The following is a 24,411-nucleotide window of genomic DNA, read 5'->3' on the forward strand; positions in this document are numbered from 1 at the left end:
TCTTTCCTTCCTTTACTCTTTCCTTTATTTCCTCCTTTCTTTCCTCTTTCCTTTATTTCCTCCTTTTTCTTTCCTTCCATCTTTCCTTACTTTACTCTTTCCTTTATTTCCTCCTTTCTTTCCTTACTTTACTCTTTCCTTTATTTCCTCCTTTCTTTCCTCTTTCCTTTATTTCCTCCTTTTTCTTTCCTTCCATCTTTCCTTCCTTTACTCTTTCCTTTATTTCCTCCTTTCTTTCCTCTTTCCTTTATTTCCTCCTTTTTCTTTCCTTCCATCTTTCCTTCCTTTACTCTTTCCTTTATTTCCTCCTTTCTTTCCTCTTTCCTTTATTTCCTCCTTTTTCTTTCCTTCCATCTTTCCTTACTTTACTCTTTCCTTTATTTCCTCCTTTCTTGCCTTCCATCTTTCCTTACTTTACTCTTTCCTTTATTTCCTCCTTTCTTTCTTTCCTTCCTTTCTTCTCTCAGTCCTTCCTTCATTTTACTCTTTCCTTTATTTCCTTCTTTCATCCTTCCTTTCTTCTCTCTTTCCTTCGTTCTTTCCATCCTTATTTCTTTTTCCATTCCCACCTTTCTCTCCTTCTTTGTTTTTCCTTCCTTCTTTCATATAAACATGCATACAGCTGTTATGAAGAAACTGAATTTCCCTTAGTGGATTGAAAAAAACTTGTCCGCTTATCCTAAAAATCTTTCATCAGCGTCTCGGCGCTGCACTGGCCCTATAGCAAAGGTTTCTTTCCAAATCAATGCGCAAATCAAGCTGTCAGGAAATTCCTCAGTCTTGACTTCCTGTCTTTCTGTTATCATCATCAATAGCAGTCTCCAGCGCTTTGGCTGCTACCGTGTCAGAGTCGAGACGCTGAACGATGAACCTCTTCTCCATCAGGATTTTTTTAAGCTTTTGATCTACGCTCTTAGTAATCAGCACTGCGTTTTATTTGCTGAAAGGAGTCTGGACTCTAACTCCAAGTAGAATCAGAGTAAGTCTAAGCAGACGATACGTCTAAGAGGTCATAAGAGTCAAGCGAATTCTCTTCAGCCACTTTGTGAAGGTGGCACGATTTATTTGTTTATTTTCTTTTCCAATGTCCGTAGCTGAAGCAGACAGAACATGCTGCTGAAAATCTGCCCAGAGTTCAGTTTGAAGAATACAAAGCGAAACCTCATGATGTTTATTCATGACAGACAAAGACAGTGGTGCCTTCAAATATCTAACAAGGCATTAGGCTCCATATTAGAAACAGTAACCACAGTCCTGTCTGCTGCTACATGCAGAAACTTCACACCATGCCTCTTTGACCGTCTGGCTTTTTCTAATTTAAAAAATCCCTCCAAACATCAAAAACGCCATGAAATACGCTTCTGTTTTTCCTGTGCGCTTCGTAATGGCTAGCGGATCATAAAACACGCACGCACGCACACAAAGGGAAGAGAAGAAAGAGAAGGGCGAAATGAAATTCACTCTGATCTACAGCTTGCTCTCTTGGAGAATATCAAATCATTGAGTGTGACTGGAGTGAGATGGACTTCACAGACACATCAAATGCAAAGATCTACAGCTTCAGACACTGAACCCTTCGATTCATCTCCGCGCATGTGGGACCAATTGTGTTCTTCTGAGGAACCATCGACCGAGCAGACGACATGCCAGCGCTAATTGTTTATCATCGCCTGACCAAATGAGCGCCTTTATGGGACTCTTGGCTGTTTCCAATTGCTTTCAGGAAGCACGTCTGGTCATCTCTTTCCACCTGCAGCCTCTGGAAGGATGGAAGGATTTTGATGAAGATGCATGATAGAAGTTGATAAATCAGGTGTGGATGATTGGGGGGGGGTCGATTAACTGTATAAAATGATTGATTAATGATAAAATCCTTCACAATAACTTTTCCCACTACATGAAGGGCTGTAATATGGAAATGAAAATAAAACCCATTACTGGTATAGCAGATATAAAAGCCAGACCTCCTTCTGCGTGTATACACACACACGGGGTTTTTTTGAAGTTAGAAAAATTCCTCCACACACAAGAATGCATGCAAAAATGAATCTTTTTTTTTTTTTTTTTAAGAGAAAAATACAAAGCCAGGGCAGACATAACAGAGACGCTGCTCTACGTCTGCTTTCACTTCTGCGCCCTGACCCGTCTCGAGCAACAACAATCGATGACAGAGTCTGCATTTTACCCAGTGATTATAAATAACGGGGGCTTTTCTGAAATGAACTGTCAGAGACGCCTGGTGGTGGATTTTTGGGCTCCAGTCGTCATGAACATCCCTCAAATCGTCACGTCTGAAAGTGGGGATGTCCGCAGTGTGTGTGTGAGCGCGCATATGCAAGAGTTCACTGGGCTTTGAATATCGGAATAAAAGAAATGATTGAGTGTGTAACCCTGCGTCTCTGCGAAGCGTCAAACGCACTCATGATGTCTTTATTTGCTTTGGCAGTGACTTCCTTCCATCAGTCAAAGGGGGAGGAAAAGAAAAAAAAAAGATGGACTGAAAACCAAAAAGGGAAAAGCGAGTGGGGCAAGATGTTTGGATGCATATAAGAGGTTTATCGACGTTCCATGCTAAATAAGTCTGTAACTCTTCAGAAAGGATAAAGATGGTCTGCGCAAAGTGAAAAATGGAGTGCTGGCTCTTTGAAGTGGATGTGAAAGACAATACAGGGAAAACAAAAGGGTGAATTGTTGTCGCCAGTGTGTCTTAGTGCTCCAGGGTGGGGAAAGGCCACGCAGACCAGGATGATGAAGCTTTCGAGTGTGTGCGAGAAAGAAAGAGAGAGAGAGAGAGAGAGAGACTGTGTGAGAGCAAGAGATAGAGAAAGAGAGAGAGAGTGGGTGTGTGCGAGTGTGTGTGTGTGTGTGTGTGTGTGAGAGAGAGAGAGTGTATGTGTGCGAGTGTGAGAGAGACAGACAGTGCGTGTGTGTGTTTGTGAGAGCGAGAGCAAGAGCCTGTGTGTGAGCAAGAAATAGAGTGTGTGAGAGTGAGAGAGTGTGTGTGTGAGAGAGTGAGTGAGTGTATGTGTGTGAGAGAGAGGGCGAGACAGACAGTGTGTGCGTGTGTGTGAGAGAGAGAGAGAGAGAGAGAGAGAGAGAGAGAGAGACAGTGTGTGGTGTGTGAGAGCAAGAAATAGAGAAAGAGTGTGAGAGTGTGAGAGAGAGGGCGAGACAGACAGTGTGTATATGTGAGAGAGTGTGAGAGAGAGAGAGTGTGTGTGTATGATGTGCAAGTAAAATAGTTCCTATGAAGTGCAGGGGCCTGTAAGGGTCAGTGACCTGGGTGCTCTTTGACAAATTGAAGCCGGTAGTGGTTAGAGGAGTTCAGACCGTGAACACTGTCTGGGTTCGAGTGTCTGTGTGTGGGGGTGGGTGGGGGTGTGTGTGAGAGAGAGAAATGAGTAAAGGTGTCTATAAGCAGATGGACCAACAGGCAGATTGGGGTTTGATTGGTTTCAGTGTCAGGGGTCACACAAATCTTTTAGACTTGTAGTGCTCATGGAGAGAAGACCTTTACTGTGATGAATGATGGGTTACGTGACTTTAAACAAAATCAGAATAGAGTGAGAAAGAAGAGAAAAAAGAAATTAAAAGGGAAAATAATTAAAATCAGGTATCTAGAGAACCTTACAGATGAGTATATTTAGTTCTCAGAGTTTAAACCTGTGATAAGAGCTGTGCGAGTACCAGCTCATCCCTCATCCTGACTGGTTATAAACTGTGTTCCTGTATAAAAAAATAATAGAAGATCATTCTACACTGCTTGAAATATTCACGCTACATACAGTACTGAGATCATGAAACATGGCTCGGTCATTCCAGGTCAAAAATGGCTGCTGACACAGGACAAAAAATTCTCAGAGTACCTGAATAGCTACTCTTTGTGGTGCATGAGGTTCTGGGGAAATACTCAGCAAGAGGCTGGTGTGATGTGGACTCATGCAGAGCTACGAGGTTAAACTTTACCTCTGGCTGTTATAAAGCTATGGCACTGGAGACTCCTTCCAAAAACGCTGCTCACAGAATGAAGCGTCCGTTTGTATTAGGAATAACGAGCGTATTAGTAGATTTACCTTGCAGCTAGAAACGGTCAGAGGTATTGTCACAGAGCATTAATCAAAACCATCTGACCAGTCTAATGAGTCGATCCCAGCATGTGATGTGTGCTCACGTAGAGATCGTACACACTGCTGTTGTAGACACTGAAGAGCCCTGTGTTCCGTTCCCCGGAGTATAAGAGGTGGTTGTGCGAGTCTTCTTGAAGCAGCGGTGTCAGATGCCCCTCGGCTCGGCTCTCGGAGCCTGGGTCACGGAGGGACAGATTAATCTGACGTAAGGTTAGCAAAATCTCATGCTCACTGGAGCTCCGGGGTCATGACACATTAGCGGGACGTGGCTAAGTGGAACACCATCCTCTGCTTCCTAATCACAGTCAGACCACCCGATTTCACCCAGCGCCGCGAGCAGGATGCCTCAGTCACTTTGATTTATACACTAATGCCCCTCGCTCACTGGGGGTGGTGTGGGATGGGGATTCGGGCTAGGTTGAGAGAGAGAGAGAGAGAGAGAGAGAGAGAGAGAGAGAGAGAGAGAGAGAGAGAGAGAGAGAGAGAGAGAGAGAGAGAGAGAGGCTGGTTCTTTCCAACCGGTGAGGTAAAATATTTGAGGAATGTCAATTGGAAGTCAGTTCCCAGGAACATGGTTCTCTGATACGGTTCCACAACGAGACATAGAAACGCCATCCTTCCAAAAATGTTGCTTTTCCACGGAATGCAAATGCTGGCTGGTGTAAATAAACAACCATGGACACATGCACCGCTGAATCTCTGTCTCGTGCTCTCACACACACACACACACACACACACACACACACACACAGAGAGAGAGCAATGAGATTTGAAAGCCCTCAGGAAACAAGCATCTTTTCATCTTCAGTGAAACTGTCGTCAGACTCCTGCACAGTTTAGGAGCAATGAAGCGCAGCGGGGCTTCAATTAACATTAGTCATTAAAAGGTGTTATAAAAGGCTGCGCAATTACAATGTTTGGGAATGCAACAAAGAACACTAGACTACTGGCTAACACTGATATACTTACTTTTAACCTTTAATATAATGAAATGCTGGTTTATACGTTCTATTTTCAGGGAAATAAAATAGAGATAGAAATAATCATCAGATTATTCAATAAATCATAATGAGGTGTAGCTCAACTTTTTGACTCACTCTGCAAAACTTATGGTGAATTGTTTTTATGTTGAAATAAGGTAATTTATTAATAAAAATAGAATTATTAATTACAAAATATAAAAATTAATTAAAATGAAGTAAAATGTTAATATATAAAATACTGTACAGCGCATTTACTCGAGAGACAAAGAACGCGTAGCGTTGTTTAGGAAAGCGCGGTGCGGGGAAGCTGAAAATCAAAACAGTACGGCTGGAGGAACGAGTCCGGCCAATCGGAATGCCTCATTCATTTAATCACGGTTGTGATTGGCCGCTGGCCATGTGTGCAGTTAGGGAAAGGGAAGCAGAATTCTCCAGCATCCCAGTTCTTGGCGTGTCACTGTCCTGAGTGTTTGGTTTTGTTCTGTGTACACTGTATTGTTACGCTTTTTCTGCAAACCCTATTGTGTTTCCCAAACGCTCTGCACCTTCTAAGGCTTCTGGCAAGGAACATACATACAGTACTCACTATAAATGTGATATTTCTACGAATTTACCCAAAATTCATATTGCTATATGCTTGCAAATGTTTTCTGTGTGTGTTTAAAGAGTGTGGGAGGGTCATTTACGGCTTAAACAATAAGCTGTGTATCGCGGATTTTCATTCATCACAGGTGGTTTTGGAACGTAACCCCCGCGATAAACGGGGGATTACTGTACAATAAACAAAAAATAAGATGATTAATCCTATTTCCAGCCATTTTAATCATTTCTACATATTTCTAGAAAGGAGCAAAATTAGAAGATAAACAAATGTAAAGACAGCAGATAAATCTGATGTTAAAGCACACACAGGGCATGTAAACAGTCCAGGTCCTCAAGGCTGATGATTAGATGTTTACGCGTCAGAGCAAACAGAAACTGAGAAGTGAGAGAAAAACTAGCAGATCAAAATGAGCATCAACTTTTACTACCTGAAATATGTTTCATGAAAGTGTCCATCATCGTGAAAGTTCTTTACATGAACATAAATCTTACTGAAATGAATACTGTAAAGAAAGATGACACACACAGCTTCAGCGTGACTTGCTCACCTCGGCTCAGAAACTGGTCCATTTTCTCCTTGAAGGGCTGCAGGTGTTCTTCAGTGGAAACACTACACACCTTTTCCACTTCTGCAGTGCATGCTGGGAAGGGAATAAAAGGGAGAAAGGAGATCAGAGAGAGAGAGAGAGAGAGAGAGAGGTCACACAGAAAACAAAGATGTGAGGAAGAGCAGCTCAGGATTATGGCTGATATTTAATATTTATGTTCTGCTGCTTCTTACAAGAGTCACTCTGAAAAATCCAGAAATATGATGTGATGTGTGAAATGCTTTAATGCATTAACTGTACGAAGAAACAAATTCAACAATTAAAATGTTAGGAAGTTGGAAAAGATTGATTCGTGCAGATGCATCTGAAGGGGATTGGAAGAATTATTTCCCAGCACAATGCCTCATTTTTCAGGTCAGTCTCAATTATCTTCCTCAGCAGATGAAGTGCTTTTTCCTCCCACTGGCAAACACATGGATAGACTAACTGTCATGCTGGTGTCATGTAATATATTAAATATCTTGCCTTACTTGAACCGCGTTTTCTCACGTTACTGTAAAAAGTCTTGTGTAATTCCTCACGCCGAGTTCAATCCGTCCAACACCACTGACGATTTCTGCTATATAAACTTAGCAGCTGACGTGAAACCTATATAACTTACAGCAATATACTATATCTTACAGAAATAATCATTAACAGACAAATAAAATATAAAAGCACGATCTTACTAGAAAAAAATAAAATAAAGCATAAACTGGCTTTGAAAATCATACAACAGCAGGAGGATGATTCGATTGTGGTGAAACACAAAATTCTGCTGATTCATGATGTTCCCCACTGCGCAGCCAACGGACTGTTGCACGACGATTAGATGATAAAATTCCTTCCGGAATCTTTGAATGGAAAGATGGCAGAGGTGAACGGAAACTGGGCCTCGGCTTCCCAGCCGGAGCGTCTTTGATCATTGAGCAAAACATGGCACAATTACACCAATTACGACCAGAGGAGGACGAGTGAACCTCTGTCAATTTCCTCTCGCGGGAAAACATCCCCAGTGTGTTGAAGAGAGATTGTGGTCACCCAGTTGGAAGAGACAGATTAAGACAAATTATTTATGATGCACATAATTAAAATGTATTTCTTCTAGTTACATTTCAAGTCAAGTAGCTTGTACTGTCATTTCAACCATATACACTGACCAGGCATAACATTATGACCTGCCTAATATTGTGTTGGTCCCCTTTTTGCTGTTAAAACTGCCCTGACCCATCAAGCACCGTGTATTCTGACACCTTTCTGTCAGAACCAGCAATTTGAGCAACAGTAGCTCGTCTGTTGGATCGGATCACACGGACCAGCCTTCACTGCCCACGTGCATCAATGAGCCTTGACCGCCCATGACCCTGTCTCCGGTTCACCACTGTTCCTTCCTTAGAACACTTTTGATAGATACTGACCACTGCAGACCGGGAACACCCCACAAGAGCTGCACTTTTGGAGATGCTCTGATCCAGTGGTCTAGCCATCACAATTTGGCCCTTCGTCAAACTCGCTCAAATTCTTACGTTTGTCCATTTTTCCTGCTTCTAACACATCAACTTTGAGGAAAAAATGTTCACTTGCTGCCTAATGTATCCCACCCACTAACAGGTGCCATGATCATCGGAGTTATTCACTTCACCGGCCAGTGCTCATAATGTTATGCCTGATCGGTGTATAGCTGGCTCAGACCGTGAAACGTCAATGTTTCTCCAGGACCCTGATGCTACATACAACGATAGAGCTAAGAATTGAAAGTAAGTTGTCCTAGCTACATAAACTGCAACGAGTGCAATATAGTGCAAACATGCAACACAAAACAAAACAGTACAGGACAGATACACAAAATAGACAGAATAGACCGTATACATTCTCCAATGTGCAAAACTGTAAACACAAGCATTCTTGTAAACATATTTTGGACCACTGTAAAAACAAAAGTGAAGAAAGCCCCGGCCACGCAGAACAGATTAAAGACCTATATTTTGAAAAATATCTGTATTTCTATCCTGCTGGTTCTGGTAAAGTGAAGCTTTTCTAACCCCCCTATATAGTACAGAAATGTGAAAACGTACTGATTTCACGGTTTTGGTATGAAGAGGGAAAAACAGGTTGTTGAAACCACGGATATCACAGTGCCAGCCTGTGCAGCACACTGCTCATCAGCTGGTTGTACTGTAGCCTGTACTGTAATTTCTTATTTGAAAACATGCTTTTAACTTTATTTCACTTTGTTTTCTTATTACACCCTTAGGAGAGGCTAGAATATTTTATTTGGTTTAAGAATGTCTGGCTAACCACAACCTTGGCAGGATAAAGACGTTACTGCACGAGTGAGATGGATGAGCTTTCGAACTGAATTGGTTGTTATTTTTTTCCCTTCTTCACATATTTCAGTATGCATCATAGTGACATATTCTTGAGTCGTTTGACAGCATTTATAAGTCACTACCATAGCTAGACATTATTTATGAGTCACTTTATCATCACTAAACGTGACTATGCAATGAAATGAAATTTTCAGTTGGATGTCAGGCCTCAGGATGATGCATTACAACACAATATTAGTACGAAACACTACTGCAATATAATTGGCTGATAAGTTCACATTATTATTATTATTATTATTATTATTATTAATACTACAACTACTTTAAAAATTATTTTAAGCTCTCTTAAAAAATAATAAACATATCCAAATACAGTTAGATGGGCCAGGAGGCAGCCCTTCATTACACTGTAATTTCGTGTGTGTGTGTGTTATTTGGATGGTGTACCACCTTATAGGTCCTCTACAGCAGGCAGAACTGTAAAGTTGTGTCTAATACACATCAGTGTAAATCAGTGGGGTCACACTCGAGGCCCATGAGTCACACTCACTCACTGTAATAAATAATAAGTAATAAACTTGCAATAAATGAACAATGGTTTCAAATGTTTCATCTGAATCCATCTTGGACTGACTAAAGTAAAAATTTTCCATTTCTCTCCCTCACACACGCACACAGAATACAGGTCCTTATTACACAATAACCTCCATAACCCCATCATGTACATCACAAAAAAATGCACCTTCATAATAACTCATTATATTCCAACATCTGTAAATGAACACACTACAGAACGACCTACTGTACTGCCAGATCATTATTAAAGATTGTAGAAGCATAAATTACGCATTCATGTTAAGATTAAGATGTGCAGGTAGTCCTGGTCCATTTCTAGGATAATATACAGCAGTTTATTTATTTAGAATGCTATGGTCATCTGCACTGTGTGTGTATATTTAAGATTTGGTCAGTTTGGACATTTTAACATCGTACACTTGTTGGGTGCATCAATAATCTTGGCTTCTAAAGCATTGTTATGATGTATGGAATAAATCACTTGGGGTCATGATGTTCTATATTTATATTCATGTCAGGGAAGTGAATTATTTTTCTATTACAGAATGTCCCAAAGGATAATATTCCTCTTCCCAAGGGCTAGGTTAGTAATTAAGATCAGTTAGTTCCTGTTATTGTTTACATTACAGCAGCTATAAACAGTCTGAACACAAAGCACCCAACTTAAAGACTTTTATCCATCTAACACACTGACCTGTATACAGCACTGACAGTAAAAATGCTACCTTATAGGTCACCATATCTATCCGTCCATCCGTCCATCCATCCCTCTAAAATTATCCATCTATAACTATCCATCTATCACCATCCATCCATCCATCAATAACTATCCATCCATCACTATCTATCCATCCCTCTATTCATCTATCACTATCCATCCATGTTTACTTATGACCACTGTACAGTTTTATTCACACCATCATAATTGCTTCTCACACACATCTAACAGTCTTAAACCTGCCGAATTATAATTTTTCCCTCACTCATTTAAATCTGTACAGAAATCTCAGGCTCAGTCCAACTAACTTGGAGTTATGTATATTCATTCTTTCTAACTGTGCTATATTCAAGGTTTAATGTGCTCTTGTGTGGCTGTAATGACAACAAATTTCCCCTGGGGTGACGACAACAACAACAACAACAACAACAACAACAACACCACCAACAACAACAACAACAACAAGAACAAGAGCAGCAACAACAACAACAACAACAACAACAACAACAACAACAACAACAACAACAACATCAACAACAACAACAACAACAACAACAACAACAACAACAACAACAACAACAACAACAACAACAACAACAACAACAACAACAACAACAACAACAACAACAACAACAACAACAACAACAACAACAACAACAACAACAACAACAACAACAACAACAACAACAACAACAACAACAACAACAACAACAACAACAACAACAACAACAACAGTAACACCACCAACAATAACAACAACAATCACAACAACAACAGTAACAACAACAGCAGCAAAAGTAACAACAACAACAACAACAACAACAACAACAACAACAACAACAACAACAACAACAACAACAACAACAACAACAACAACAACAACAACAACAACAACAACAACAACAACAACAACAACAACGATAACTCATTAGGCTTGATTTAAGACTACCTGAGAATTTTCAGCACTACTGAAGAACTTTCCTTTCCTGTGTTAGCTACTTCTCACCATCTTGCTATTTCATGAAACAGAACAGCTCCGAGTCTAACTTATTCCACCCTGGACATTCCAGCAGGATATTGAGTTCAGACCAGTTAACCCAGACTTTACCCCTTAACCCTTGCAGAAGTTTGGTCACGCTGATGAGAATGGAATGAGGCATATTATAGCACCTACAACAGCTAGTTGTCCATAACAACTAACTACTAAATGTCCTCTGAAACCTACTGAGAAACCTATCGGGGATCTGATGCAAAATAAAGGAGGAGGGGGTGAGTTTAAAGAGCTTCCATTAAAAGCTAACCTTCACATGTTCATTGATCTCAGGCCAGCTTAAATGGTTCTTATTAAAGCCTGCGGTACACCAGTCACATGTTCACTGGGATCAGATCAAGAGTTTAGAAATTAGGACCAGATAAGTGCTGAAACTTTTGAAAATTATTTTAGTAGCGCTTTTCTGCAATAAATTAACAATCCAACTATAAGGCAAATGGACATAATTCAATCCAGTAACAGTGGCCTCTAGATATTTACCCAACTCCTTCCTGCCCCTTTGGTCGTGTGAATGATCGTCCGATTCGTCAGCCCACAAACGGTATCCAAATTTGCACGTCCAATTACCGAGAGAGTCTCCCGAAATAGCATGGCCTCTGATTGGCCGTGACCGGGAGCCGTTTGACCGGCGAGACCTTTGCTTTGTAGCCTGTCTGAGGCTGACCTGTCTGATTGATAGAGGAGGCATGAAGAAAAAGGAATTTGAGGGGAACGAGAGCAACAGAAAAAATTGTGGAGGGAGAAAAGGAAGAGGACAGGGCCTGTTAACCATTTCAAATGTGTTAACAACTTCCAGCCCCATAAACGGCTGACCTTGGGAAATAACCTCATGCTTAAAACCCACGTTCAAAGACCTACATGAGCATGGACGCAGGTCCTGCGTTTCTGCCCATGTTTACGTATGGAAGTCGAAGCAATTTGACCAGTGATTCGAGGCTTAAGCACTTAATTGGAGAAATAATTCATGCCGGACTTTTTAAGGAATGAGGATCATTTCCTCAATGTTTGTTTTATACAGCGACGTTACGAGGTTTTCCCAAAGCCTCAAAACACACACTTGGTGGTCATCTGCCATGACTATTCATCAACATTGCTACTGATGTCTGTCACACACTCACATTTTTGCAAGTGGCAAATGAAACCAGCCTGAACCAGAACCTACACTTGAGGTTTTACAGGGAAATGAAATATTTCTTGGTATTATGGCCAACAAACTACTACTACTAATAATAATAATGCTGGTCAGGTTCACTTTCTGCAGTTATTCATTATTTCTTCAATTAACCAGCTATAAGGTCACTTAACAGGACTCAACACACCTTACACACATCTTTCGCTCACACAGGACTGCGGTGTTCTCACAAGAATCACACCAAAATGGGAACTGCACCAGGGTTCGGGTCAAACTCTGTACTTGTGAAAGCACCCATATTGCTCTACTTTTGTTTCTTGTTTTATTTGCAAGATGACTACAGCCTTCAAGAGAAGAACGGAGATGGTTATTACTAAATAAATAAATAAATATATAAATAAATAAATATATAAATAAATAAATAAATAAATAAATAATTATATAAAGAAAAAACAAAAACCTCATGCTGCTCTGGGGAGATTTTACGAAGAGGCACTTCAATGGATCATTTAACAATCTCTCGCTTCGTAAGTGGAAGTTTTATACATTATTATTATTATTAACAAACACCTGCTGCTACAGACACTGTAAATGGCATGGTTTACTTCTGTAAAACATCTGCAAAGAGTCATCCTGCATCATTCAGTATCTCTCTCATTCTGTGCTGTTAGTGCACTGCCTCAGTATCTCTCTCTCTCATTCTGTGCTGTTAGTGCACTGCCTCAGTATCTCTCTCTCTCATTCTGTGCTGTTAGTGCACTGCCTCAGTATCTCTCTCTCTCATTCTGTGCTATTAGTGCACTGCCTCAGTATCTCTCTCTCTCATTCTGTGCTATTAGTGCACTGCCTCAGTATCTCTCTCTCTCATTCTGTGCTATTAGTGCACTGCCTCAGTATCTCTCTCTCTCATTCTGTGCTGTTAGTGCACTGCCTCAGTATCTCTCTCTCTCATTCTGTGCTGTTAGTGCACTGCCTCAGTATCTCTCTCTCTCATTCTGTGCTATTAGTGCACTGCCTCAGTATCTCTCTCTCTCATTCTGTGCTATTAGTGCACTGCCTCAGTATCTCTCTCTCTCATTCTGTGCTATTAGTGCACTGCCTCAGTATCTCTCTCTCTCATTCTGTGCTATTAGTGCACTGCCTCAGTATCTCTCTCTCTCATTCTGTGCTGTTAGTGCACTGCCTCAGTATCTCTCTCTCTCATTCTGTGCTGTTAGTGCACTGCCTCAGTATCTCTCTCTCTCATTCTGTGCTATTAGTGCACTGCCTCAGTATCTCTCTCTCTCATTCTGTGCTATTAGTGCACTGCCTCAGTATCTCTCTCATTCTGTGCTATTAGTGCACTGCCTCAGTATCTCTCTCTCTCATTCTGTGCTATTAGTGCACTGCCTCAGTATCTCTCTCATTCTGTGCTATTAGTGCACTGCCTCAGTATCTCTCTCTCTCATTCTGTGCTGTTAGTGCACTGCCTCAGTATCTCTCTCTCATTCTGTGCTGTTAGTGCACTGCCTCAGTATCTCTCTCTCATTCTGTGCTGTTAGTGCACTGCCTCAGTATCTCTCTCTCATTCTGTGCTGTTAGTGCACTGCCTCAGTATCTCTCTCTCTCATTCTGTGCTGTTAGTGCACTGCCTCAGTATCTCTCTCTCTCATTCTGTGCTGTTAGTGCACTGCCTCAGTATCTCTCTCTCTCATTCTGTGCTGTTAGTGCACTGCCTCAGTATCTCTCTCTCTCATTCTGTGCTATTAGTGCACTGCCTCAGTATCTCTCTCTCTCATTCTGTGCTATTAGTGCACTGCCTCAGTATCTCTCTCTCTCATTCTGTGCTATTAGTGCACTGCCTCAGTATCTCTCTCTCTCATTCTGTGCTGTTAGTGCACTGCCTCAGTATCTCTCTCTCTCATTCTGTGCTGTTAGTGCACTGCCTCAGTATCTCTCTCTCTCATTCTGTGCTGTTAGTGCACTGCCTCAGTATCTCTCTCTCTCATTCTGTGCTGTTAGTGCACTGCCTCAGTATCTCTCTCTCTCATTCTGTGCTATTAGTGCACTGCCTCAGTATCTCTCTCTCTCATTCTGTGCTATTAGTGCACTGCCTCAGTATCTCTCTCTCTCATTCTGTGCTATTAGTGCACTGCCTCAGTATCTCTCTCTCTCATTCTGTGCTGTTAGTGCACTGCCTCAGTATCTCTCTCTCTCATTCTGTGCTGTTAGTGCACTGCCTCAGTATCTCTCTCTCTCATTCTGTGCTATTAGTGCACTGCCTCAGTATCTCTCTCTCTCATTCTGTGCTATTAGTGCACTGCCTCAGTATCTCTCTCATTCTGTGCTATTAGTGCACTGCCTCAGTATCTCTCTCTCTCATTCTGTGCTATTAGTGCACTGCCTCAGTATCTCTCTCATTCTGTGCTATTAGTGCACTGCCTCAGTATCTCTCTCTCTCATTCTGTGCTGTTAGTGCACTGCCTCAGTATCTCTCTCTCATTCTGTGCTGTTAGTGCACTGCCTCAGTATCTCTCTCTCATTCTGTGCTGTTAGTGCACTGCCTCAGTATCTCTCTCTCATTCTGTGCTGTTAGTGCACTGCCTCAGTATCTCTCTCTCTCATTCTGTGCTGTTAGTGCACTGCCTCAGTATCTCTCTCTCTCATTCTGTGCTGTTAGTGCACTGCCTCAGTATCTCTCTCTCTCATTCTGTGCTGTTAGTGCACTGCCTCAGTATCTCTCTCTCATTCTGTGCTGTTAGTGCACTGCCTCAGTATCTCTCTCTCTCATTCTGTGCTGTTAGTGCACTGCCTCAGTATCTCTCTCTCTCATTCTGTGCTATTAGTGCACTGCCTCAGTATCTCTCTCTCTCATTCTGTGGTTAGTGCACTGCCTCAGTATCTCTCTCTCTCATTCTGTGCTGTTAGTGCACTGCCTCAGTATCTCTCTCTCATTCTGTGCTGTTAGTGCACTGCCTCAGTATCTCTCTCTCATTCTGTGCTATTAGTGCACTGCCTCAGTATCTCTCTCATTCTGTGCTGTTAGTGCACTGCCTCAGTATCTCTCTCTCACATTCTGTGCTGTTAGTGCACTGCCTCAGTATCTCTCTCTCATTCTGTGCTATTAGTGCACTGCCTCAGTATCTCTCTCATTCTGTGCTATTAGTGCACTGCCTCAGTATCTCTCTCATTCTGTGCTATTAGTGCACTGCCTCAGTATCTCTCTCTCTCATTCTGTGCTGTTAGTGCACTGCCTCAGTATCTCTCTCTCTCATTCTGTGCTGTTAGTGCACTGCCTCAGTATCTCTCTCTCTCATTCTGTGCTATTAGTGCACTGCCTCAGTATCTCTCTCATTCTGTGCTATTAGTGCACTGCCTCAGTATCTCTCTCATTCTGTGCTGTTAGTGCACTGCCTCAGTATCTCTCTCTCTCATTCTGTGCTGTTAGTGCACTGCCTCAGTATCTCTCTCTCATTCTGTGCTATTAGTGCACTGCCTCAGTATCTCTCTCTCTCATTCTGTGCTGTTAGTGCACTGCCTCAGTATCTCTCTCTCTCATTCTGTGCTGTTAGTGCACTGCCTCAGTATCTCTCTCTCTCATTCTGTGCTGTTAGTGCACTGCCTCAGTATCTCTCTCTCTCATTCTGTGCTGTTAGTGCACTGCCTCAGTATCTCTCTCATTCTGTGCTATTAGTGCACTGCCTCAGTATCTCTCTCATTCTGTGCTATTAGTGCACTGCCTCAGTATCTCTCTCTCTCATTCTGTGCTGTTAGTGCACTGCCTCAGTATCTCTCTCTCTCATTCTGTGCTGTTAGTGCACTGCCTCAGTATCTCTCTCATTCTGTGCTATTAGTGCACTGCCTCAGTATCTCTCTCATTCTGTGCTATTAGTGCACTGCCTCAGTATCTCTCTCTCTCATTCTGTGCTATTAGTGCACTGCCTCAGTATCTCTCTCTCTCATTCTGTGCTGTTAGTGCACTGCCTCAGTATCTCTCTCATTCTGTGCTGTTAGTGCACTGCCTCAGTATCTCTCTCTCTCTCATTCTGTGCTGTTAGTGCACTGCCTCAGTATCTCTCTCTCTCATTCTGTGCTGTTAGTGCACTGCCTCAGTATCTCTCTCTCATTCTGTGCTATTAGTGCACTGCCTCAGTATCTCTCTCATTCTGTGCTATTAGTGCACTGCCTCAGTATCTCTCTCTCTCATTCTGTGCTGTTAGTGCACTGCCTCAGTATCTCTCTCTCTCATTCTGTGCTGTTAGTGCACTGCCTCAGTATCTCTCATATTCTGTGCTGTTAGTGCACTGCCTCAGTATCTCTCTCTCATTCTGTGCTGTTAGTGCACTGCCTCAGTATCTCTCTCTCTCATTCTGTGCTGTTAGTGCACTGCCTCAGTATCTCTCATATTCTGTGCTGTTAGTGCACTGCCTCAGTATCTCTCTCTCATTCTGTGCTGTTAGTGCACTGCCTCAGTATCTCTCTCTCATTCTGTGCTATTAGTGCACTGCCTCAGTATCTCTCTCATTCTGTGCTGTTAGTGCACTGCCTCAGTATCTCTCTCTCTCTCATTCTGTGCTGTTAGTGCACTGCCTCAGTATCTCTCTCTCATTCTGTGCTGTTAGTGCACTGCCTCAGTATCTCTCTCTCTCATTCTGTGCTATTAGTGCACTGCCTCAGTATCTCTCATATTCTGTGCTGTTAGTGCACTGCCTCAGTATCTCTCTCTCTCATTCTGTGCTGTTAGTGCACTGCCTCAGTATCTCTCTCTCTCATTCTGTGCTGTTAGTGCACTGCCTCAGTATCTCTCTCTCATTCTGTGCTGTTAGTGCACTGCCTCAGTATCTCTCTCTCATTCTGTGCTGTTAGTGCACTGCCTCAGTATCTCTCTCTCATTCTGTGCTGTTAGTGCACTGCCTCAGTATCTCTCTCTCTCATTCTATGCCGTTAGTGGACTGCCTCAGCATCTCTCTCTCATTCTGTGCTGTTAGTGCACTGCCTCAGTATCTCTCTCTCTCATTCTGTGCTGTTAGTGCACTGCCTCAGTATCTCTCTCTCTCATTCTGTGCTGTTAGTGCACTGCCTCAGTATCTCTCTCTCATTCTGTGCTGTTAGTGCACTGCCTCAGTATCTCTCTCTCTCATTCTGTGCTGTTAGTGCACTGCCTCAGTATCTCTCTCTCTCATTCTGTGCTGTTAGTGCACTGCCTCAGTATCTCTCTCTCATTCTGTGCTGTTAGTGCACTGCCTCAGTATCTCTCTCTCTCATTCTGTGCTGTTAGTGCACTGCCTCAGTATCTCTCTCATTCTGTGCTGTTAGTGCACTGCCTCAGTATCTCTCTCATTCTGTGCTGTTAGTGCACTGCCTCAGCATCTCTCTCTCATTCTGTGCTGTTAGTGCACTGCCTCAGTATCTCTCTCTCTCATTCTGTGCTGTTAGTGCACTGCCTCAGTATCTCTCTCTCTCATTCTGTGCTGTTAGTGCACTGCCTCAGTATCTCTCTCTCATTCTGTGCTGTTAGTGCACTGCCTCAGTATCTCTCTCTCTCATTCTGTGCTATTAGTGCACTGCCTCAGTATCTCTCTCATTCTGTGCTGTTAGTGCACTGCCTCAGTATCTCTCTCTCTCATTCTGTGCTGTTAGTGCACTGCCTCAGTATCTCTCTCTCTCATTCTGTGCCGTTAGTGCACTGCCTCAGTATCTCTCTCTCTCATTCTGTGCCGTTAGTGGACTGCCTCAGCATCTCTCTCTCATTCTGTGCTGTTAGTGCACTGCCTCAGTATCTCTCTCTCTCATTCTATGCCGTTAGTGGACTGCCTCAGCATCTCTCTCTCATTCTGTGCTATTAGTGCACTGCCTCAGTATCTCTCTCTCTCTCATTCTGTGCTATTAGTGCACTGCCTCAGTATCTCTCTCTCTCTCATTCTGTGCTATTAGTGCACTGCCTCAGTATCTCTCTCTCATTCTGTGCTGTTAGTGCACTGCCTCAGTATCTCTCTCATTCTGTGCTGTTAGTGCACTGCCTCAGTATCTCTCTCATTCTGTGCTGTTAGTGCACTGCCTCAGTATCTCTCTCATTCTGTGCTGTTAGTGCACTGCCTCAGTATCTCTCTCTCTCTCATTCTATGCCGTTAGTGGACTGCCTCAGCATCTCTCTCTCATTCTGTGCTATTAGTGCACTGCCTCAGTATCTCTCTCATTCTGTGCTGTTAGTGCACTGCCTCAGTATCTCTCTCTCTCATTCTATGCCGTTAGTGGACTGCCTCAGCATCTCTCTCTCATTCTGTGCTATTAGTGCACTGCCTCAGTATCTCTCTCATTCTGTGCTGTTAGTGCACTGCCTCAGTATCTCTCTCTCTCATTCTGTGCTGTTAGTGCACTGCCTCAGCATCTCTCTCTCATTCTGTGCTATTAGTGCACTGCCTCAGTATCTCTCTCTCTCTCATTCTGTGCTATTAGTGCACTGCCTCAGTATCTCTCTCTCTCTCATTCTGTGCTATTAGTGCACTGCCTCAGTATCTCTCTCTCTCTCATTCTGTGCTGTTAGTGCACTGCCTCAGTATCTCTCTCTCATTCTGTGCTATTAGTGCACTGCCTCAGTATCTCTCTCTCTCTCATTCTGTGCTATTAGTGCACTGCCTCAGTATCTCTCTCTCTCTCATTCTGTGCTATTAGTGCACTGCCTCAGCATCTCTCTCTCATTCTGTGCTATTAGTGCACTGCCTCAGTATCTCTCTCTCTCTCATTCTGTGCTGTTAGTGCACTGCCTCAGTATCTCTCTCTCATTCTGTGCTATTAGTGCACTGCCTCAGTATCTCTCTCTCTCTCATTCTGTGCTATTAGTGCACTGCCTCAGTATCTCTCTCTCTCTCATTCTGTGCTATTAGTGCACTGCCTCAGTATCTCTCGGTCTCTCTCCATTTCTCTCTCTCTCAATCGGGAGTCATAGCAGAGGTGTGGGAGCACTGCTGGGTACTGATTGGTGCCATGCGAAAACAAGTAGGGGGCGCATTTAATTTTCCCCTTAAAGGACAAGTAAAGCGATAGAGCAGTAACTTTCCAAATCAATACAGCACTACACTACTACAAACAATTCTTTCCTGGTGTGTGTGGTCTCTTTCTAGGATGTCTACACTTCCATCCACAGGGAAAGGGGGTTCATTAAAAGGATCAAAACACTACAGCCTACTCTCTCACACACACACACACACACACACACACACACACACAGGAGAGTGAAGTGTTGGTGATGGAGAGCTGTGTATCATCAAATTCACAACAGAGCTTCACACACCTGAGATAGTTCCCCCTAATTCACTGGGTTATGCTGTTTGAGGTTTCACACTGCTGATACTTCAGCCAGGATTAACCGTTAACTCTGGGGTATTCACAATCTGGCGTTTCACACTGAACGTTCCTAAACCCTGGCTTAACCTTCTAATTTGCATATTTGTGGTGTGAACAACCTTAATTGGGTAAACACAGCCCATGACCACTTTAAATAACGGCTTTAAAAAAGCACAGGTCTGCCATTGTGCACTGGATCAGGTATTGTAGGTATACAGCTCTCTCATTTTTTTGTCATGTAGTTGACCAGGTGTTCACGGATATCCAACTTCTACAAATTTGTAATCACGTATTTCCCCTCACTATGACGTACACATCTGTGATGTTCATCATTTTGCTGCCTGATGCTACCGGACAGTTTTGCTATATCCTGGTTCTCACATGATATGAAGCACAAGCTGTTCAGTTTCTGCTAAGCAACTAGCTGTATCATTACAACTAACACCTCTAACATTGTTTCCCACTGCTCCTCTACCTTGGGGTAAAAGCAGGGTATAGACCCTTTTTCTGTAAGTATTGTGCCTTTTTTTATGGGCGGTGCTTAGGTGGAGGCAAAAAGATTTTCCTGACCGCTTAACAAGCGGTAGTTATCAAGTTTTGTTAGTTTGTTTTTAAACAGAGACTGGAATTCATCTGACTATGTTTGGTCACTCACTGTCCAGGACCATGAATGTTATTTGAAAAAAATTAACTTGAACGTACGCAGCCAGATTGGCCGACCCGTACACGGTCACTCAGTGGATGGACGATGTGACAGGATGACCTCCAGTTGAGTGACCTGATAGAAAAGCCGAGCACTGCTGACAACTGTACAAAGGGAGATGACAGTTTCCTTTGTTTTGGTCTCCAGTCATTAGCTAAGTTAGCTAACATACACGCTAAAAAGTTAGCATTACATGAAATCATTGAACTTGTTCCCAAGTTTCTGATGAGTTGGACATGCATAAGAAATATTTATTTAAAATTTATGTAACCAAACCCTAGACCATACCAACGAAAAACAATAGTTTCTTTAACCTTATCTGACAAAGAATGCACTACAAACGCGAGCATTTTTGATGATAGTTTCTGTTCAGTCCGCTCGTTTTATTGCGTTTAACCACAGCTCTGTTTTTCTGTTATCAGCAGGTATGTGATAAAACTTCAAATTGGAGCCGTCGATTCTGTCACTCAACACCACAAGACACTTGCGTTTCTTGTGTAGCCGACTCTGTACTGGTTTGCACTGACTGCCTCCAGGTTCCCCTTTGTTTTGCCCCCAGCTAGCGCTGTGATGTAATCGTGACATCGGCACAAAAAGGGTCTATAGAAAGATGATAAACCCAGAGCTAAAGTGCAGCGGGAAAACACGAAAGAGAGGGAAATTGCTCTGGAAGAACAGTGTGGTGTTTATTGCGTCATTATCACAATGGACTCGTCATGGCTCAAAACCTTTCTAATACACTTTGTTGTTTTTTCCTTTAATGTGTCATCTGAAGGCTGGAAGAAACTTGACATTATGGAAATATGTAGTATTTTTTACTGACTGTGTACATGTGATCAAATATGCCCAAAGATAAGCAAAAGCTAACAGCACCTCCGTCAGATACCAGAGGGTTTGTCAAAAGTTTTACAAGTAATTGTGCTCAGGAGTTGGATCAGCTCTGATCTTAGGCACGAGTTTAAGGATCGGCCTTGCCTCTGAAGTGTTTCAGAGAGCTGCAGCTTTCAGCACTCAGGAGCGCTCTCGGGGAATACGGCTGCAGGGGCAGATGGTTTGGATCAGACTCTACAAAAAAGCCTAAATGCAACCAGCAGAGGATTTGGTGAGATTGGCAACACGCAAAAGCCGTTAAGCTGAGAGAGGACAGAGACATGTCTTTAGATTTGTCGCAAACATTAATTTGAGGCAGGCGGGACCACAGACAGTGTTGTGTGTGTGTGTAGGCATGTGTGTCGCAGCTCATTTTGGGGCCATTCTGAGCTTTGAGCCATGATGTTTTTCGCTTTCTAAATCCAACTGAACGCTGATTTATGACCACTGATTAACAGCGAGATGATCTGTAGTGGATAAATAATATATGGCAGTTCTGAACACTTCATGCTCGAAGCTGGAGGTGGGAAGATGGAAGTGAAAGAATGGTGAATGAAGACAGAAGCAAATCCTAGAGGAATTAGGAGGAGACGAGAAGGCAGCAAGAAAAATGACCCTGACGTCTTATCTAGACTTTTAGAAAAAGTCACAGAGGCAAAGAAATGTGGTATGAAAGAGGGAAAGATGGAATGATGAGCTCAAGGTGGTGTAAAAGAGTTTGGCTAATCTGGTGGCCCCGAGGCAGTGCGCATTACCTCGCAGGTCCTTTCGCAACTTCAGAAGATCTTTATTAAAATCCTCAAACTTCATCTGAGATGCCTGGAACAGGTCGTGCGGCTCGGGCAGAGGATACACACACGTCTCCCGGCCAGCGTCCTGACAACACACACACAGACATGTGGGGAAGCACTTTTGTTAAATACATAGACAGATATAAAGATAATACAGTAGTATAAAGGTTACCACACACACAGAGCCATTCTTTTAAAAAGTGACCACCAGCTCAAAACATCACACAACATATCTCTATATTGCATAAACTGCTTGCTATTAAAACACACACACTCTCAGCATACGTGTATAGTACAACAATTGTACTGCTTGCTATTTACAAAAACACACACACCCCATACCTGTATATTACACAAACACCTGTATATTACACAAACTGCTTCCTATTTACACACACCCCACACCTGTATATTACACAAACTGCTTCCTATTTACACACACCCCATACCTGTATATTACACAAACTGCTTCCTATTTACACACACACACACACACCATACCTGTATATTACACAAACTGCTTCCTATTTACACACACACACACCATACCTGTATATTACACAAACTGCTTCCTATTTACACACACACACCATACCTGTATATTACACAAACTGCTTCCTATTTACACACACACACACACCATACCTGTATATTACACAAACTGCTTCCTTTTTACACACACACACACACACACACACCATACCTGTATATTACACAAACTGCTTCCTTTTTACACACACACACACACCATACCTGTATATTACACAAACTGCTTCCTATTTACACACACACACCATACCTGTATATTACACAAACTGCTTCCTATTTACACACACACCATACCTGTATATTACACAAACTGCTTCCTATTTACACACACACACACACACACACACACACACACACACCATACCTGTATATTACACAAACTGCTTCCTATTTACACACACACACACACACACACACCATACCTGTATATTACACAAACTGCTTCCTATTTACACACACACACACACACACACACACCATACCTGTATATTACACAAACTGCTTCCTATTTACACACACACACACCATACCTGTATATTACACAAACTGCTTCCTTTTTACACACACACACACACACACACACACACCATAGCTGTATATTACACAAACTGCTTCCTATTTACACACCCCACACCTGTATATTACACAAACTGCTTCCTTTTTACACACACACACACACCATACCTGTATATTACACAAACTGCTTCCTATTTACACACACACACACACCATACCTGTATATTACACAAACTGCTTCCTATTTACACACACACACACACACACCCCACACCTGTATATTACACAAACTGCTTCCTTTTTACACACACACACCATACCTGTATATTACACAAACTGCTTCCTTTTTACACACACACACACACACCCCACACCTGTATATTACACAAACTGCATCCTATTTACAAACACACACACACACACACCATACCTGTATATTACACAAACTGCTTCCTATTTACACACACACACACACACACACCATACCTGTATATTACACAAACTGCTTCCTTTTTACACACACACACACCCCACACCTGTATATTACACAAACTGCTTCCTATTTACAAACACACACCCCATACCTGTATATTACACAAACTGCTTCCTATTTACACACACACACACACACACACACCCCACACCTGTATTACACAAACTGCTTCCTTTTTGCACACACACACACCCCACACCTGTATATTACACAAACTGCTTCCTATTTACACACACACACACACACCCCCCACACCTGTATATTACACAAACTGCTTCCTATTTACAAACACACAACCCATACCTGTATATTACACAAACTGCTTCCTATTTACACACACACACACACACACACACACACACACACCCCACACCTGTATTACACAAACTGCTTCCTATTTACACACACACACACACCCCACACCTGTATATTACACAAACTGCTTCCTATTTACAAACACACACACACCCCACACCTGTATTACACAAACTGCTTCCTATTTACACACACACACACACACACACACACACCATACCTGTATATTACACAAACTGCTTCCTATTTACACACACACACACCATACCTGTATATTACACAAACTGCTTCCTTTTTACACACACACACACACCCCACACCTGTATATTACACAAACTGCTTCCTATTTACAAACACACACCCCATACCTGTATATTACACAAACTGCTTCCTATTTACACACACACACACCATACCTGTATATTACACAAACTGCTTCCTTTTTACACACACACACACCCCCCACACCTGTATATTACACAAACTGCTTCCTTTTCACACACACACACACACACACACACCTGTATATTACACAAACTGCTTCCTATTTACACACACACACACACCTGTATATTACACAAACTGCTTCCTATTTACACACACACACACACACACACACACCATACCTGTATATTACACAAACTGCTTCCTATTTACACACACACACACACCCCATACCTGTATATTACACAAACTGCTTCCTATTTACACACACACACCATACCTGTATATTACACAAACTGC

General features: G+C 42.4%; 1 protein-coding gene across 1 annotated transcript in view; it reads right to left on the reverse strand.

The window, feature by feature from the left end:
- Positions 1–24,411, reverse strand: part of fmn2b (formin 2b) — a 92,054-nt gene that overhangs the window by 18,190 nt on the left and 49,453 nt on the right. The window contains exons 13-14 of the mRNA XM_058406930.1: positions 21,759–21,879; positions 6,262–6,354 (exon numbers count right to left, since the gene is read on the reverse strand). Coding sequence (XP_058262913.1) covers positions 6,262–6,354; positions 21,759–21,879 — 214 coding nt within the window. The remainder of the gene's footprint in view (positions 1–6,261; positions 6,355–21,758; positions 21,880–24,411) is intronic.

The sequence above is a fragment of the Hemibagrus wyckioides genome, linkage group LG13 (genome assembly GCF_019097595.1).
Source record: "Hemibagrus wyckioides isolate EC202008001 linkage group LG13, SWU_Hwy_1.0, whole genome shotgun sequence".
Classification (NCBI taxonomy): Eukaryota; Metazoa; Chordata; class Actinopteri; order Siluriformes; family Bagridae; genus Hemibagrus; species Hemibagrus wyckioides.